This window comes from Pistacia vera, unplaced genomic scaffold (assembly GCF_008641045.1).
Source record: "Pistacia vera cultivar Batoury unplaced genomic scaffold, PisVer_v2 Contig563, whole genome shotgun sequence".
In the NCBI taxonomy this organism is placed as follows: domain Eukaryota; kingdom Viridiplantae; phylum Streptophyta; class Magnoliopsida; order Sapindales; family Anacardiaceae; genus Pistacia; species Pistacia vera.
In genome coordinates this window covers 445,850-460,292 of record NW_022196405.1, presented here as the reverse complement: position 1 = coordinate 460,292, position 14,443 = coordinate 445,850, and the positions used below count along the sequence as shown (strand labels likewise).

The following is a 14,443-nucleotide window of genomic DNA, read 5'->3' as shown; positions in this document are numbered from 1 at the left end:
TTGAACGACGAAGGCAATGGATGAAGAAGACTGCTTACTGGCCTGATACTGTAAGTATTCATCATAATCAGTACCTATGAGAGTTAAGGAGGGCTAAGCTGGCACTGTAGAGGACTCGGAATGAAGATCAGAGTGATCAACCTAAGCAATATTAGCAGCTCGGGTAGGTCAACCATGTAACTTAAAACATTTCTCTCTGGTATGCCCCTACTGATGACAATAACTACACTTGGGCCGATTTCCTCTGCCACTTCGATCGCCTTGTTCTCGAAAAGTGTGGGACTGAGAAACAAGGACCGAAGAGTCACCTAGGGAATGCACCGTAGTAGGGGAGGAAACCCGAAGTAATCTGGCAAACACTTCATCAAGGGAAGGCACGGTGGATCCAGAAAGAATTTGATCTCGAACAGGTGTAAGATTTGGACCGAGAGCTGCAAGTGTCAAGACCATAAAGAACTTGTCCCGTTGAGCCAAATCTTCTGCCGCAGATTTACCAGCAGGTAACAGCAGATTAAATTCTGTCTTAAGGGAGGCCATCTTACCAAGGAAGTCCGACATATTCATATCATGTTGTTTAAGATGAACTAACTTGGACATAACAGAATATAAACGCTGAATGTCATTTGTATAGAGAAGTTTAGCCTGACTCCAAATATCAACACAAGAGCAATAAGATTTGTAAATAGGGTGAAGAGGGGGATCAATAGTTTGCCATAACATACTACACAGCATAACATCAATTTTAGTCCAGGAAGACTTATCTGACGTAATATCAGCAGCTTTGGTGGTCAAGTGATCCTCCAGACCTTGACCCATACACCATAATTCAACAGAGGCAGCCCATGATGAATATTTAGCAGTCTCAATTAATCGCTCAGTGGTGATGGGAGGGAGAGATAAAAAAAGAAAAACCACTTGTATGTGACTGAGAGGTTGATTTTGAGGAATCCATGAGAAGGTCAGAGTGTCTTGAAGCTGAAAGAAAAGCAGAAACTTACATGCACCGAAAAAACAGAATACTCGCCAGAAAAACAGAATACTTGTCGAAAAAACAGAACACTTGCCAAAAAACTAGATCGAAGCAGAAGCTGACGGAAACACCTTGAAGGGATTTGCCGACAAGGTGGAAAGGAACAAGATTCTGGTGGCGGTGAGAACTCACGCTCGTCGGAAAAGTAGATCAGAGGAGGGGCTGCCGGAAAAACGAGCGGCGCGTGAAGGCGTGTGCAACGACGGCTGGCGACGAAATCACTCGAGTTCTGACGACGATGGGAAGACGATCAGTCTGGTGTGATTAGACCAGATTCTGATCGTTGCCAGAGAACAGTCGTCGAAAAAAAAATTCTAAGAAAGAGAGAAGAAAAAAAAATTTGAAATTTCAAACACTTGGCTCTGATACCATGTGGAGAAATATTTTCTTGTGTATTCATAATGAAATGTACAATGAATTTATAGCAAAAACAAAAAACTAATAAAAGAAGTAAATTGTTACATTCATATTATAATTCTATTTCCTATTCCTATTATAATTCTATTTCCTATATTACAAAGAGAATAATTCTATTTCCTATTTTACATTTCAACAGCAAGTATGCCATGGCTCCTCTCCTCAACAAGTAACCCCAGCAACGTGTGGTTGTAAGACAAGTTTGCAAAAAAAGGAACAATGAGATTCAGTACTCCAACAAAAATTAAAGATTCTAAAATTACTCACCCGTTGCCTGCTAGAAGTAGGGGATCACCCCGGCTCTGTTCTCCCCAAAAACAAGTTCTCTCTTCACAAAGAAGTATAAATCTTTCCACTTCTTATCATAGGTCTTGAGCCCTATCACTAAATGTCTGCGGTCATGCTACAGCATAAAAAGGTATCGATCCCTTTCTTTGCCATGCTTCTTAATATGATAAGCAAAGAGCAAATCCACCACTCCAAACCCTATCTTCAACTCGTGCATAAATACTCCAAGGTAACCAATAATCTCCATCCATTTGGCATTAAATGACTAGGGGCAATCACGTAATGGTTCAGCACCTCCCGCGTCAGTCTCAGTATCGGGAATCTTAAATCCACAATCAGAGTCTGCTCATATATGCTGATCTAACCCGGCACTGACCAATCAACCCTCTCATGCCAAGCAAGGACCCTGATCTCTATCGACTCGGGTATCTTATAGAGATACCTAAGTCTCGACGCGTCCCCTAGGACAAGCTTGGAAAGAGGATTGTCATTCAGCATACTACCCCTGTGGTGGCTTGGCTCGTCCCCATGATCGTCACTAGTCGACGAAACCTCCTCCCTTCCAACTGACTCAACGTCAGAGTCACTCTCGGTTCTAGTATCGTCATCCGAATTGCCACCGCTGGAACCACTCTAGCTCGGTTTTGCATTTAGATTCCTTGATGCGCGCCCCACATGAAACGCTATGTTCACACCCCCAATTGAGGCTTGCTTTTCACCTTCAGAAAGCACGATGCTCGTAGGAGCGTTACCATAATCATCTCCATCGGACATGTTTTCATCACTCGACTAGGCAAATAGTCAGCCGATGCACTCTCCACATGTAAAGCCACACAATTTTTTAACAAGAGACACCGCACTGCTTAGCCCTAGAATTCACCACTTCCAGTATCCACAACTTCCTCATGACTCGGCACTGCCAAGATTACAAATCGAAACAATCACTAGTCACCTGTGAGTCGGCTTGACCAAACCAACCCTAGTTGGATTCCTCTCAAAAGATAGATTTGCCCCTCTTCTCCCTCTTTCAGACCAAAACCAAAAACCACTTTCCACTCGAAAACCACCCAAAAACTTGAGAAAAAAACCATTCTTCTCACAAAAACCCAAACTCTAGATTCAACTTAGCCTCAAACTACCTCAAAACAACGCCTAAATACTCAAAACTTACTCACGAACACAAAAGGAGCAAATAACAAGTAAAAAACCGAAAGGAAAACGAGAATTTACTGTGAGATTGGCTGGAAAAAACCTAACCTTTGAAAGAAAAACTCTATGACTTTTTGTTTTCTCTCTCTTGAAGTCAAGTCTTGTGATTTGAAATAAACCCAGAAACGAAGAGACCTCATATTAAAGGCAGGTCCTATCACTAGAGGACACATGGTAGGCCCGCATTGGGACTCAAGAGGGAAAAACTTTTAATTTCCTGCCTCTTGCACCTCACACGGGCGACTGACACGAAATAGGACACGTGTCTATCCTCGTTATTTCGCTTCTGAGACTCTCATGTCACCTTGATAAGGCACAACTTAGATGTCTGTTGCGGGTCAAATCTTTTAGAGGCTTGAAGTTTACATTTTTATTACTTTGTTTAACCCCATTCGGCCACTTCATGCAACATACACGGATTCTTGATAGCTTCACCAACCACTTGACGCGCAACTCCAAAGGTCACATAACGCCTCCAATCGACTCAGCTCCGATCCATAGATTCTCCATTTGACTACCCTATAACACCCGAGATGGAACGACAAGGGTCTTCAATTACTCACCCGAACCATCATAGTGTGACAATCTCCAAGCCATATTGGTGTTCCACAGTTTTCCATTTTTATGACCCATGGTCTCTCCACAGCCCAAGCAGCGCCGGACAGTCCCATTTTTGGGATTTAACCAAAGCCTCATCCCGCTCCACTCGATTGATGCAATTCTCTCGCAAAGTACCGCCAAACCAAGTGAACATAAACGTGATTAATTGGAACTACCTCAGACGAGATCCTCGCAATCTTTTTTCTGTTCGGTTTGATTATTAAGATCGAACCGAGTTGACCGTGTCTCAGGGACACCCATGACGGCCAGGTCTTCCTCCTAGGAATACTGACCTATATGTATCCCAAATATGAGTAAATGAATCTAATCTTTAAGCTAAATACCCTTTAACTTAAAGAGTGGGGGACAAACTGTATAGGCCAAAAATCATATTGGACCTTACGAGGTCCAATAACAAAATAACAATGTCATGGCCCAAAGGCCTTAGCCCAATTCCAATTGGGCCTATGCTTAAATTCACCTTGTGAACTGCCTACTCTATGAGTTGGACTACCCTACGAGTTAAGCTAAATTGGGTACAGCCCATTTGCCCACAACAGTCCACAAAGGATCAGAATCCCACTCAATTTCCTCTTATTGTAGGATCTCGTATCCTATCCAAAATTGGAAAGCCTCAACTAATAAAGCGAACGAATCTGATCTTCTTCCCAAATTGGAACTCCTCTACTGAATAGGATTCAGAATCCAACTAAGATACCATCCCCATGGGTTCACTATATAAGGAGAGGCAAACCCTCTTATCAGGTTTTCAGAAATCACCTACCAGTTCTCGCATTCTAGCTCTCAAGCAGCCGAAATATTCTGACGTCTTCCTAGTGCTACCTCAACCCTAATAGCCTTCATTGCCTTCCCCGCAAGTCCATCAGATTGTTAGTAGCTCGCAACACAAGATTTGACCCTTGTATTTGTAACCGTAGATTTTACCGTCTACACATATATCCGAAAAGCACACATTAAAACAACCAATTTGATATACATAACCATTAGTCATGCATATTTTAGCCCTGAAAATATCCAAATCTTGAGCTTTATGAAGAAGATATTTTCAGCATTATATGTGTGTCACTTTATTAATTTTAATTAAAAATTTGAACACTCATCCAGCTTACTTAAGTGTGATTATTAATGTGGACGAACCGGCCAACCACTTTGATTCTCTCCTCAGCCGACTCATCTATTAAGTTGGGGGTTAACCATCCCTTTCACATAATGTGTTTAAACGCTAAATTTCTTTCTCTCTCTTTAGCCCTCCGAATAATCCGGCGCTTGCTGGGATGACCATCCTCTCATTAATGTCCACCACTTGTATATAGTATCTACATTTCGACACCCGCATATATATATGTTTCCAAAAGGAAAAAAAATCTTACACAATTCCATTACTTGCCCACTTCAACAAAATAAATGATCCTCAATACCACTTTTTGTTTTTGAAAACCTGTTCAAACAAAGTAGTTCGAAAAATAATGGTGTCATCAGAAGATTTCAGTTTTCCAAAGATCAACTACCCTCTTCCTAATTTTGCAATCTCTCCATCGTTGTGGCGAGTCTCTTCTCTAGTTTATCCGGATTCTCACAACGCCGGCGATGCGAGAGAAGAAGTAGATGTTTCAAGGAGGAGCTTCTCTGTTTGCTATCTAAATGAAGTTAAATTATCCAAGAAAGAGTGCGGCGAGGAGAAGATGGACATGTTGTGGGAGGACTTCAACGAAGAAATCGAAAGGGTCGTTTCGAATTCATCGATGAAGGAGGAGCAGGAGAAGAAGAAAGAGGCGGTAAAATTATCAAGCGGGCATGGACCCCGTTCAAGTGAAACGATGGTTGAGCTTTGTTGTACTCAAGCTTTGAAGATGTCCAGTTCGGGAAGGCCTAGCAGCAGTAGTACTAGTATCGTAGTGGTCATGAAGATTTTGAAGAAACTTTTCTTGCTTAAAAAATTCCCATAGAATTAAGAAGAATTATTAATCAGATTAAGTATCAAAGGTTTGGCAAAAAAAATTAGAATCAGAAATTTTATATAGTTCATATTTCTGTTAATTTATTAGGGGTTTTACTTCTTCTATATAATGGGTTCATGACTGATAGTAGTTATCTGTTAATGAAATAAAGTGCTTTAACTTTTATCGCATTGCTTGGGCTGAATTCTTAATAATAATTTTTAATTTTATTTTATGTTATTTAAATGAATTATATTTTGCATATGAAAGTATAAAATCTTTAATATGTTATTTTATATATTTAAGTTTTGAAAGGTTATGACAAATATATCTGGGTTGTAATATAACATAGATATTCACCTTCATTGGGTAAATGTATTTATATTTTAAATTGCAAATATAGAATATTATAATGAAAGAAAATCCTTATATATCATGATAAATATCAAGTGTTCAGAATTCAGATGATGTTTCCAAAAGGATTGATTCGAATTTGGAATAATGTATAGACTAAAACATTGACGATTTACTGGAGTCAACCATGGTAGCCTTGACCATGACTCACCAGTGGATAACACGTACTTTATGATTTGGGATTCTCCCATTCAGTCCATGCCCTCTATATTAGACACGTGGACTGTTTCTTATTTTAAAAGTTTGTATTATAAAAGCCAATTCACGTTCGACTAATTACATGATGCCATTACTTCTGAGCTATTGCAAGTGAGGCTGGGGTTGATAAACTAGTTCTATAATAACTTCTTTCTTAAATAATAATTCAAAATTTATTTTATAAATATATTTTTAAAATAATTATGGAACAATTTATTTCTTCTATAATTAATTTTATTGAATGATTCCAAAGTAGGCATTTCTAGCTTTTAGAAAATCAATTACCAAAATATCTTAAGAATAAACATAAATTATAATTTTATTAAATATAAATTATAATTATGTATAAATAAATTTTAAAATTGTATTAATAATATAATTAAAAACCCAAAATACATTATTGGCCATCAAGTGATATTACACCACCAAGACCATTGAAATCACCGATCGGCGATCTACGTAATGGTATCGACGGTTTGTCAAAATTTGGTGGCATTAATCCGTAGAAAGCCGCCATATTTGACAAACAACAAGCACAATTGTGTAAATTGTCGGTTGGTGATGGATTTCGGCTACCGTCGTCATCTGCCTTCCGGTACATCTGTCAGCTGCCATCAGGCGAATCCGTCGGCTAGTTTTTCTCCATTTTTTCTTTTTTTCTTTTTAAACATTATCATTAATGTGCTTAAATCCAAAGAGCTTATTAAAAAGGACTCAATTTATAGCACTATATTAGGTTCAAAACAATTATTTGAAGTTATAAAATAGGTTTCAATTTGGTGAATTGCTGAAAGTAGTGGTGTGGAAACCTAATCTTTTGGGACATTATTAGTTAACAACTGTCAAGGGAAGTTAGTTTTTGCCATTGCCTAAGTACTAAATCCTGATAATACCTTCGTTTCTATTATTAGGAAGAATAAGAGTTGAATGAGAAAAAAATGGGAAACTTATAAAAATTTCAAAAATACTACGTTTACAACCCAATTTCAAAATCTTCTCTTACAAACCTAACGTGGCAGCAGAGTTGACACTATCACATCAACTGAAGACTTTAGAGATGAACGATCATTCATTCATAAGGAACGATTATTCCATTCATAAGGAACGATTATTCCATTTATAAGAAACATTCATTTTTTATGAAGGGACGATTGTTCCATTTATAAGGAACAACCACTCCTTATGAAGGAATGGTTGTTCCTCCTTAAGGAATGAACATTCCTCATGAAGAAATGGTTTTTCCTTCATACGGAACAACCATTTCTTATGAAGGAACAGTTGTTCCTTATGAAGGAACGATCGTTCGTTCCTAAGAAACGATCGTTCGTGTCTAGTCAAAGTCATTTAGTGTTTTGGGTGTGATGGGAGCTGACGTGACAATTTCTTGTTGGATAATCTTGGATCCTAGATGCGAAATTGACAAATAAAAGGGATAAAAATAACTAAAGGAAAACAATAATACTATACTTACAAAGAAATCTTACAAAGATTTCTATACAAATTGATGTGGCAAAAAATGAATGGAAAAGTGAAACAAAAAGTCAAATTTATTAAATTCACTATTCTATTCATTTTTGACACATCACTTTGTATGGAGATCTTCGTAAAATTTCTTTGTCAGTATAGTATTACTCAAAGGAAAAACAAGAACCTTACCTCTAGCCAATGATGCTCTCAATCACACAGTCGCTATTATCTCTCTCGCGTTTTGGCTCTTCTAAGCTCTCAGAACACTCAATATGATGGTGTATTTTGTTTGAGTTCAGTGAGTGAGCCCAGGGACCAAAATCTCAATTTGTAGCCAAAGCTCCCATCAAGCTTTAATGGCCAAACTTAATTACTGCCATAACTCTGGTTATAATGGTTACAAAAACTGAAAAAAAGAACGTTTGAAACTGAAGCAAAACATGGACCATTCATATTGATTTAATACAAAATCAATTTTTAACTTTATGTTGTGTAACATAAATCTTACATTCTCCCACTTGGTCCACACGTCTAAACCATTATTTTCTTAAGAAACAAATACATGAATCACAGCGACAAGTCCTCTGAAAATGAGTATTATCTTCCATGTATTACAATGGATTTAATTTCTCAAGTTCACTATATATATGGCGACTTCACTTAATGAATAAACCTTATGTTTATTCTTAGTCCTACAGTTGAATTTTCTAAAATAAAATTAAGGTGCACATGAATATGAGAAAACATCACAATAAATAAAAGTTTCATTCAAACATTGTATATACAACTACATAGTGGAATCAAGTCTCATTTTCTATACATGATCCTTGAATTTCAATGGTGGCATGCTCTCTGTCAAAGGATCAGCGATCATCAATTCAGTACTTATGTGCTCAATGACCATTTTCTTCTCTTTAACATGTTCTTTTATGGCTAAGTACTTAAAGTCAATGTGTTTACTTCGACCCAATTTTGTTGTTCTTAGCCATAAAGACAACAACTGAATTGTCGCAGTACATTCTCAATGGTCTAGAAATGGAATCCATAACTTTAAGCTCAGATATGAAACTCTTCAACCATACACCATTTAAAGTATCCTCAAAACAGGAAACGAACTCAGCTTCGATAGTGGAAGTAGTAGTCAAGGGCTGCTTGACACATGTCCAAGATACAACTCTACCAACCATTATGAGAACATATCCTGATGTTGATTTGCGTGAATCAACATAGCTAGCAAAGTCTGAATCTGAATAGTCGATTACTTCCAGACTGTCCGTCCGTCTATACATAAACATGTAGTTTTTGGTTCCTTAAAGGTACCTCATCACTTTCTTTATAGCTCTCCAGTGGTCCATACTTGGATTACTCTAATATCGTCACAACATTCCAACAACAAATGTCATGTCAGGCCTTGTACAAACCTGAGCACACATCAAGCTTCTGACAATATAAGCATATGGAATATTCTTCATTTGTTCCCTTTCAAAATCGTTCTTTGAGCATTGGTCCAATTGAACTTATCACCTTTCACAACGGGAGGAACATTTGGTGAACAATCTTTCATCCGAAATCTCTCTAAAACCTTTTGATATAGGTTTTTTGAGACAGACCCAAGATACCTCGTAATCTGTCTCTACCCATATCCTTCATATCAAAATTTTCAGAGAGGAATTGTTTTACCTCATGTGGCAAACCCTTATCATTGGTGCAAGCAAAATGTCATCCACGTACAAAACAAGAAAACATATCTTACTCCCACTAACTTTCTGGTATATACATTGATCCATAGGGTTTTCAACAAATCTGAATAAAGAAATTACTCCATGGAATTTAAATTACCATTAGTGGGACGCTTGTTTTAGACCGTATATGGATTTCTTGAGCTTACAGACCAAGTGCTCACCATCACTAGAGGGAAATCCTTTAGGTTGTTTCATATAAACCTCCTCATCTAGGTCTCCATTAAGAAATGTCATTTTCACATCCTTTTGTCACAACTTAAGGTCAAAATAAGCCACTAATGCCAAAATGATGTGCAAGGAATCTTCTTAGATACAGGAGAAAAGGTCTTCGTGTAATCAATTCCTTCCTTTTGAGTAAATCCTTTAACAACGAGTCGCGCCTTGTATCTCTCTATGTTTCCAAATGAGCCTTTCTTTGTCTTAAAGAATCATTTACATCCAATGGCTTTTGCACCATCAGGTAACTCAACAAGATTTCAAACTTCATTACTCTTCATGGAACTCATCTCTTCCTTCATGCATTGTACCATAATTTTGACTCTTTGCAACTCATGGCCTGTGAAAATAACTCAAGATCACTCTCAACTCCAATATTATAGTCAGATTCTTGTAGGTACATTATATAACCACTAGGAATGACTGACCTCTTAGTTCTAGTGGATCTCCTTATCATTTATTTTGAGCCGGACGGCCACTGACTTGGCCTCCTTGCGATCCTCGTTGTCTTGGAAGAGTTGGCCCAAGGTGCTCACATACTTGGATTCCCATTTTGATGTGGCCTTTTAAGTCGCAACAAGTTCAAATTTCAACTTGTTGTTGGCACCCCGCTGCTGTGCCCTTTCCTTCTCCGCCACACCGGCCCTCACCAAGGCGTCCTCCTTCAACTTCTTTGCTTCTTACCATCCTATGTGATTACCCACCAAGGTGAGATAACTCTCATCAAGGAGGAGTTTGGTTGTCATGTACGCTTAAAAAGGAAGAAACAATTAGCAAGAAGTAAACGAAAAAGCCTCTTAACAATGCGAGAAAGGCAAACTACCATTACCTTGGTGACATAACTACAGTCGTGAGCAAGCTGTTCGTGAGGAGGGGCAGCCTTGAGCTTCTTGTAGGTCTACAACGAAATGGCATCCCTGGTCGCCGAGGCTCTAATGCCTATATGCTCAACGAGCCCATTAATCAGTTCATAAAGCATAGCCTAAGCTGCCTCATCCATTTTCCTTCTGCCACATTGTAGAGGCAAGCTCGACTTGCTTTCAACTGGGATGACGACCTCGGCCGCCGGAACAACTTCTTATTGGCTGTGCTTTTGGCCAAGATATCCTTCGGGCCACCAGGATGCCCGATAATCATTTTGCCCGAGCCTCCCTACTGCTCGGTGATTTTTTGTTTTCCTAAGCCTCTTTACCACTTGGTCGATTTCTTCTTGCTTGAGCCTTCCTGTTGCTCGGACACCTTTTTTTTTCCCCAAGCTTCCAGCTTGCTTGGGGATTCTCTTCGCCGAACCTTTGGGGAGCTTGGGGGCACCCCCTTCTACTCGACTGCCTTAGAGGCCATTGCGAGCTTCTTTGCACTTGGGCTCTCCCTAAGTTCGCTACCACTGTGTTTGAGGGTCGACCGCGAGGCACCTTGCACGGCCGCCCCAACAGTATCTATGGGATGCTTCTTCTCCGGGATGATCGACGGCTTCTTGGTAGCCCCACGGGTTGGTACTTTCTTCTTCAAGCCTTTCGGCTTCTCAACCCACATATCTACAAAGAAGGGTACGTTGTTTGCGGCCTATTGAGACAAGAACATAAACAGCAGGCTACCGAGCACTTAACTTTCTCAAAAATGGTGCAGAACTTTGCAGAGTCACTACAGAAGTGATACACCACCAAGCCAAAGAGCGTGATGAGCTCGGTATCGCCACGCTCACTATTGGGAAGATTGCTAAAACGTTGAAGCCGCTCTAAGCTCACTTCAAGAAGGAAGTTTTGCTTGATGTTTACTGCAAAACAAAAAGAATGTAGAGTTAGTTCGCTTGCCGGACTAGGAAACCCTCTTTATTCGCACAAAGATCAGAGTCTTACTAGCTTCTGAGGCAAAACTACCTGTCTTCCCAACCTCATAGAAAAAAATATTGGGAGTCTTAATTCGAAATCTTCTTCAGGACTCCTACCAAACCATTAAAGTGTATTTTCCTCACCTCAAAGAGGTTAAACATTTGGTCCTAACACTTCTTCAACCTATATAGGTGGACAAACTTTTCCACAGATAGCTCGCCCAACTCAGCTATCATGTACGCTATGTACATACTTATAATAATTATATACGAGTTCCCCATCAATTGGAAAGGAGCAATGCCAAACCTATTTAAAATGCTGGCAATGAAATAATGAGGGGGAATGGACATCCCACACCTTAAGAGGGTATCCGAAATCGCCGCCTAACCTGCAGGGGGATTTTTCAAAGAGATATCTCTCGAAGCCCTCAATGGGAGTTAAGTCGCATAAACGCCTTTTATGCACTCAATATCCTCGGCCCCGATTGAGGAACTTGGTTCCTTTTAAGGCTTGTGAACTGGAGACCTCCTTGGTGGAAAAGTCTCCGTAAAAGCATGGTTCGAGGAGCCCTCAACATCACTATCTGAGCTCCTTACAACGAGGTCCTCAAAAACCTCCGAGACAACTTCCCCGCGAACAGTCGAGGTCATCGGGGAGTCAAAAAGCCAATCTATGTTGTGGCTGCTAGACAAAGACATGGTGGAAGCACACCTCTACATACCTGAAATAGAAGCGAACAAGTGTTAGAGCTAAAAAATGTGGCAACCTATCCACACTTTGCTTTCAGTTCAGGCACCCAATGTAGCTCGCATTGATCAACAGATACAAGCGAGTTACCAGGATTCTGGCAGCCACCTCCCTAAACCCTTCTAAAACCCAAACCAGTGGAACTACTAAAAAATCCCTTAAAAAAAGCTAATGTGGCCACGACAATGGCCACCCTCAATAGCAAAGACAATTTAAAATGCATAAGGGAGAAGAAAAGAGCCTTATCGAAGTATGGAATGCGGTGGGGGTTCATCGGAAAATCGTCGTGAAGTTGAGAGAGCAACGACAGAGCAAAAGCAACAACTAAACTCTAAAATTTTGCAAGTGTGAATTTCTAACGAAGGATGCCCGCTTGTATAGTGTTGAGCATGGGAGACGAAGAGGCGAGATTCGACCTCGACCGTTGATCTTTGATGAATCTCAGCATTCTGTTTGTCGAGCAATTTTTACCACTCGACGTGGCCACGTGTTGATCATCTACAAGGGGCGATCAATCGTCGGACTTCTACAATCATAACTATCGTCGCACGTCGCCTCAACTTCGTTCGTGGATAGTTGTAGTCACCCATGCGCGACAAAAAGTAACTACAAAAGTCAGCTACATGTAATGCAACATGACCTCGTGGAAATTACTCGGATGCCCCTCATTTCAAATTCTAGGTCTATCGTGAATGTCATAGCAAAGAAAAGTCTAAGTCTTGTTCACGTCGACTGAGATTAAGTTTGACTCTTGAATCTCGGCCAAATCTGCATTCAACATACAACTTGTGAAGTTTGAGCTTAATATCAAATCGAGCAATTAGTCTTTGAAGCTTGAAACGACCACCAAACACTAGGGGCAAATGTTGTGTGTGATTTTTCCATTAAGCTCAAAGAAGTCGAAGTTCCGCCAGGTTGTAGTTTGACCCATAATCAGCTCGACTCAACACTTGTCCGAACTAGTATAAGCTTGTAGAGACATAGGTTGACCCAACATAAGCTAGTCGCGATCAATTTTGACAGTTGTTCAAGCAAATCACAGATAAGCTCAGATCCCGGATATTTCGGAAGAGATTAGATCAACAACAGTGATAGCGCGATCTTAGCACGATCTTCGAGCGATCTTAGCAAGAATATCGAAATTGCACTTTTATCTTGATTGTAATTCCTTTAATTTCGCTATTTCCTTTGTAAAAAAACTTGTATATAAACCCTTTCCAACGACGGAAAAGGGGTTAGCAAATTGTTCTAGCCATTATATCACTTTCTTGTAAGCTTTCTAAGCAAGTAAGAAAAACAGTGGACGTAGGCTCCAGATTCAAACTTGTTGAACCACTTTAAAAACCTTTTGTGTTCTTTGCATTACTGTTTTCACATTCATTACATTGCTAGTTATCTTTAATCATGCACACATCGGTTCTGGTTCCACTAAGGTCAATCAGATTACTCTAGTTGGTGTAATTCTTGCATCAACATAAACTATCATAATATATAATTTTATTTAACTAAAGATGTTGTGGCTAATCTTTAATTAATTAAAATTATATGGATCACAAGACATTATAAAATTAAGTTTCATGAGAAAATTTATATATAGCATAAGAAAATCTCAATATAAGAATAATAAATTGCCTAATTTTAACTATAACTAACATATTATTATGCACAAAATATTCTCATAACTTAAAGCATAAAATATTGCCTAATTTAAAGTTATAATATTAGGCATAACATTTAATTTCATGCTTTTATCCATATATAATTGCATGTATTAATTTAGAAAAAAATAAATAAATCAATTCATGGAAAAATAAATATGAGCATAATTAATTTAGTTTAACTTATCCAAATTGCATATGATTAAACCAAAATGAATTTAATATGCATAATTAAAATGAGCAAAATTAGACATATTTCCTTAAAAAACAAAATTCTTCATCTTCTCGGTTCATACCTGCAAACCCAGTAGCCAAACCCGACTAGAAATCCACCATTTAAACGCTAGAATCATTGTTTCAAAGCCCAAAAATGATAGAAATCCAATTTTCTAATGATTTCTAACATTTATTTGCATTAAAAACAACTAAAGAACAAACTTTGATTTTGAAATTTTTTTTTTTTTCAAACGGCCATGAATAGAGAGCTCAAATTTTTTTTTTGCAAAACATCAAGGCAAATGTATTATATAGCTCTGATACCAAATGTTGGACAATCTTTGATCCTAGATGCAGAATTGACAAACTAAAGGGATAAAAATAACTAAAGGAAAAACAAGGAACTTACCTTCAGCCATTGATGCTCTCAATCACACACTGACTATTATCTCTC

General features: G+C 38.7%; 1 protein-coding gene across 1 annotated transcript; it reads left to right on the top strand.

Annotated features, from left to right (window-relative positions):
- Window positions 1-4,823: 4,823 nt before the first annotated feature.
- LOC116108409 lies at window positions 4,824-9,594 on the top strand. The gene is made up of 2 exons (XM_031394662.1): window positions 4,824-5,501; window positions 9,525-9,594. Exons 1-2 carry the CDS (start codon window positions 5,032-5,034, stop codon window positions 9,592-9,594), a joined length of 540 nt encoding a protein of 179 aa, XP_031250522.1. The 5' UTR covers window positions 4,824-5,031.
- The last annotated feature ends 4,849 nt before the right edge of the window (window positions 9,595-14,443 follow it).